Source organism: Egretta garzetta, unplaced genomic scaffold (genome assembly GCF_000687185.1).
Source record: "Egretta garzetta isolate BGI_Z169 unplaced genomic scaffold, ASM68718v1 scaffold498, whole genome shotgun sequence".
Lineage (NCBI taxonomy): Eukaryota > Metazoa > Chordata > Aves > Pelecaniformes > Ardeidae > Egretta > Egretta garzetta.
In genome coordinates, this window is record NW_009260494.1 from 6,722 (window position 1) to 7,531 (window position 810).

Below are 810 nucleotides of genomic sequence, written 5' to 3' on the forward strand. Positions count from 1 at the left end.
ATAATTTACACTCCCCCCACCCCCCCCCGGCTCCTTTCTTTAGGGAGGCTGGGGCTTACCTGTGCTCCTCATCCAGGGGTAGATACGGAAGTTACTGTCGCTTTGCAAATCTGAGTCCCTCTGGTCCGTTTTGCTGCAATTCTGCTTGGAAGCATCTCCCGGGCACATCATGGAGAGGTTTTGCTCAAAAGGGGAACAGTGCATGTTGAAGGAGCCGGGCTCCAGGCCGTAGCCGGAGGAATACATGCTGGGGGGCTGGGGGTGCACGGCGCTGCCGCTGGAGTAGAGCCCGGGCATGGAGGCGGCGAAGGGAGGCGTGGATCCGGCCCCATACCCCGCTCGCTGGGTGTTGGAGGCGAAAGCGCAAGAAGTTTGCTCGGGAAAGACTCCGGATGGGAAAACCGAACTTGCGGCTTGATATTTAGAAAATAAAGCATTCGCATAATACAATGAACTCATAATTTGGCCGGGTGATTTGTAGGTCGGGACGTTTTAGTGTCGGTTTTACGAGGTACCGTGATATATTACGGAATTAGAGTCCAGATTTACACCAAAAAGGAGCCCTTTTTCCTCCCGGCCCATGTGACGCGCGGGCACGTGGCTCCGGCGGCGCCAATCGCCGCCCGCTCCCTCCTCGGGGGCAAAAAATTGTAGTGCTGCTGGATTTATAAAATATGATAAATAATTGATGCGATATAAAACCCTCCAAGATCTATGCTGGAAGGGGTGAAATTGTGCTGGAGTCGATAAGCAACCTGTAATCAGTTTTCGGCTCAGACCGAGGGAGAAAGAGAAAAGGGGGGGGGGGGG

The 810-nt window shown here is 54.1% G+C and overlaps 1 protein-coding gene across 1 annotated transcript in view; it reads right to left on the reverse strand.

Annotated features, from left to right (window-relative positions):
• HOXB7 (homeobox B7) overlaps window positions 1–459 on the reverse strand; it is a 3,361-nt gene extending 2,902 nt beyond the window's left edge. The window contains exon 1 of the mRNA XM_009644382.2: window positions 60–459. Coding sequence (XP_009642677.1) covers window positions 60–459 — 400 coding nt within the window. The remainder of the gene's footprint in view (window positions 1–59) is intronic.
• Window positions 460–810: the final 351 nt, after the last annotated feature.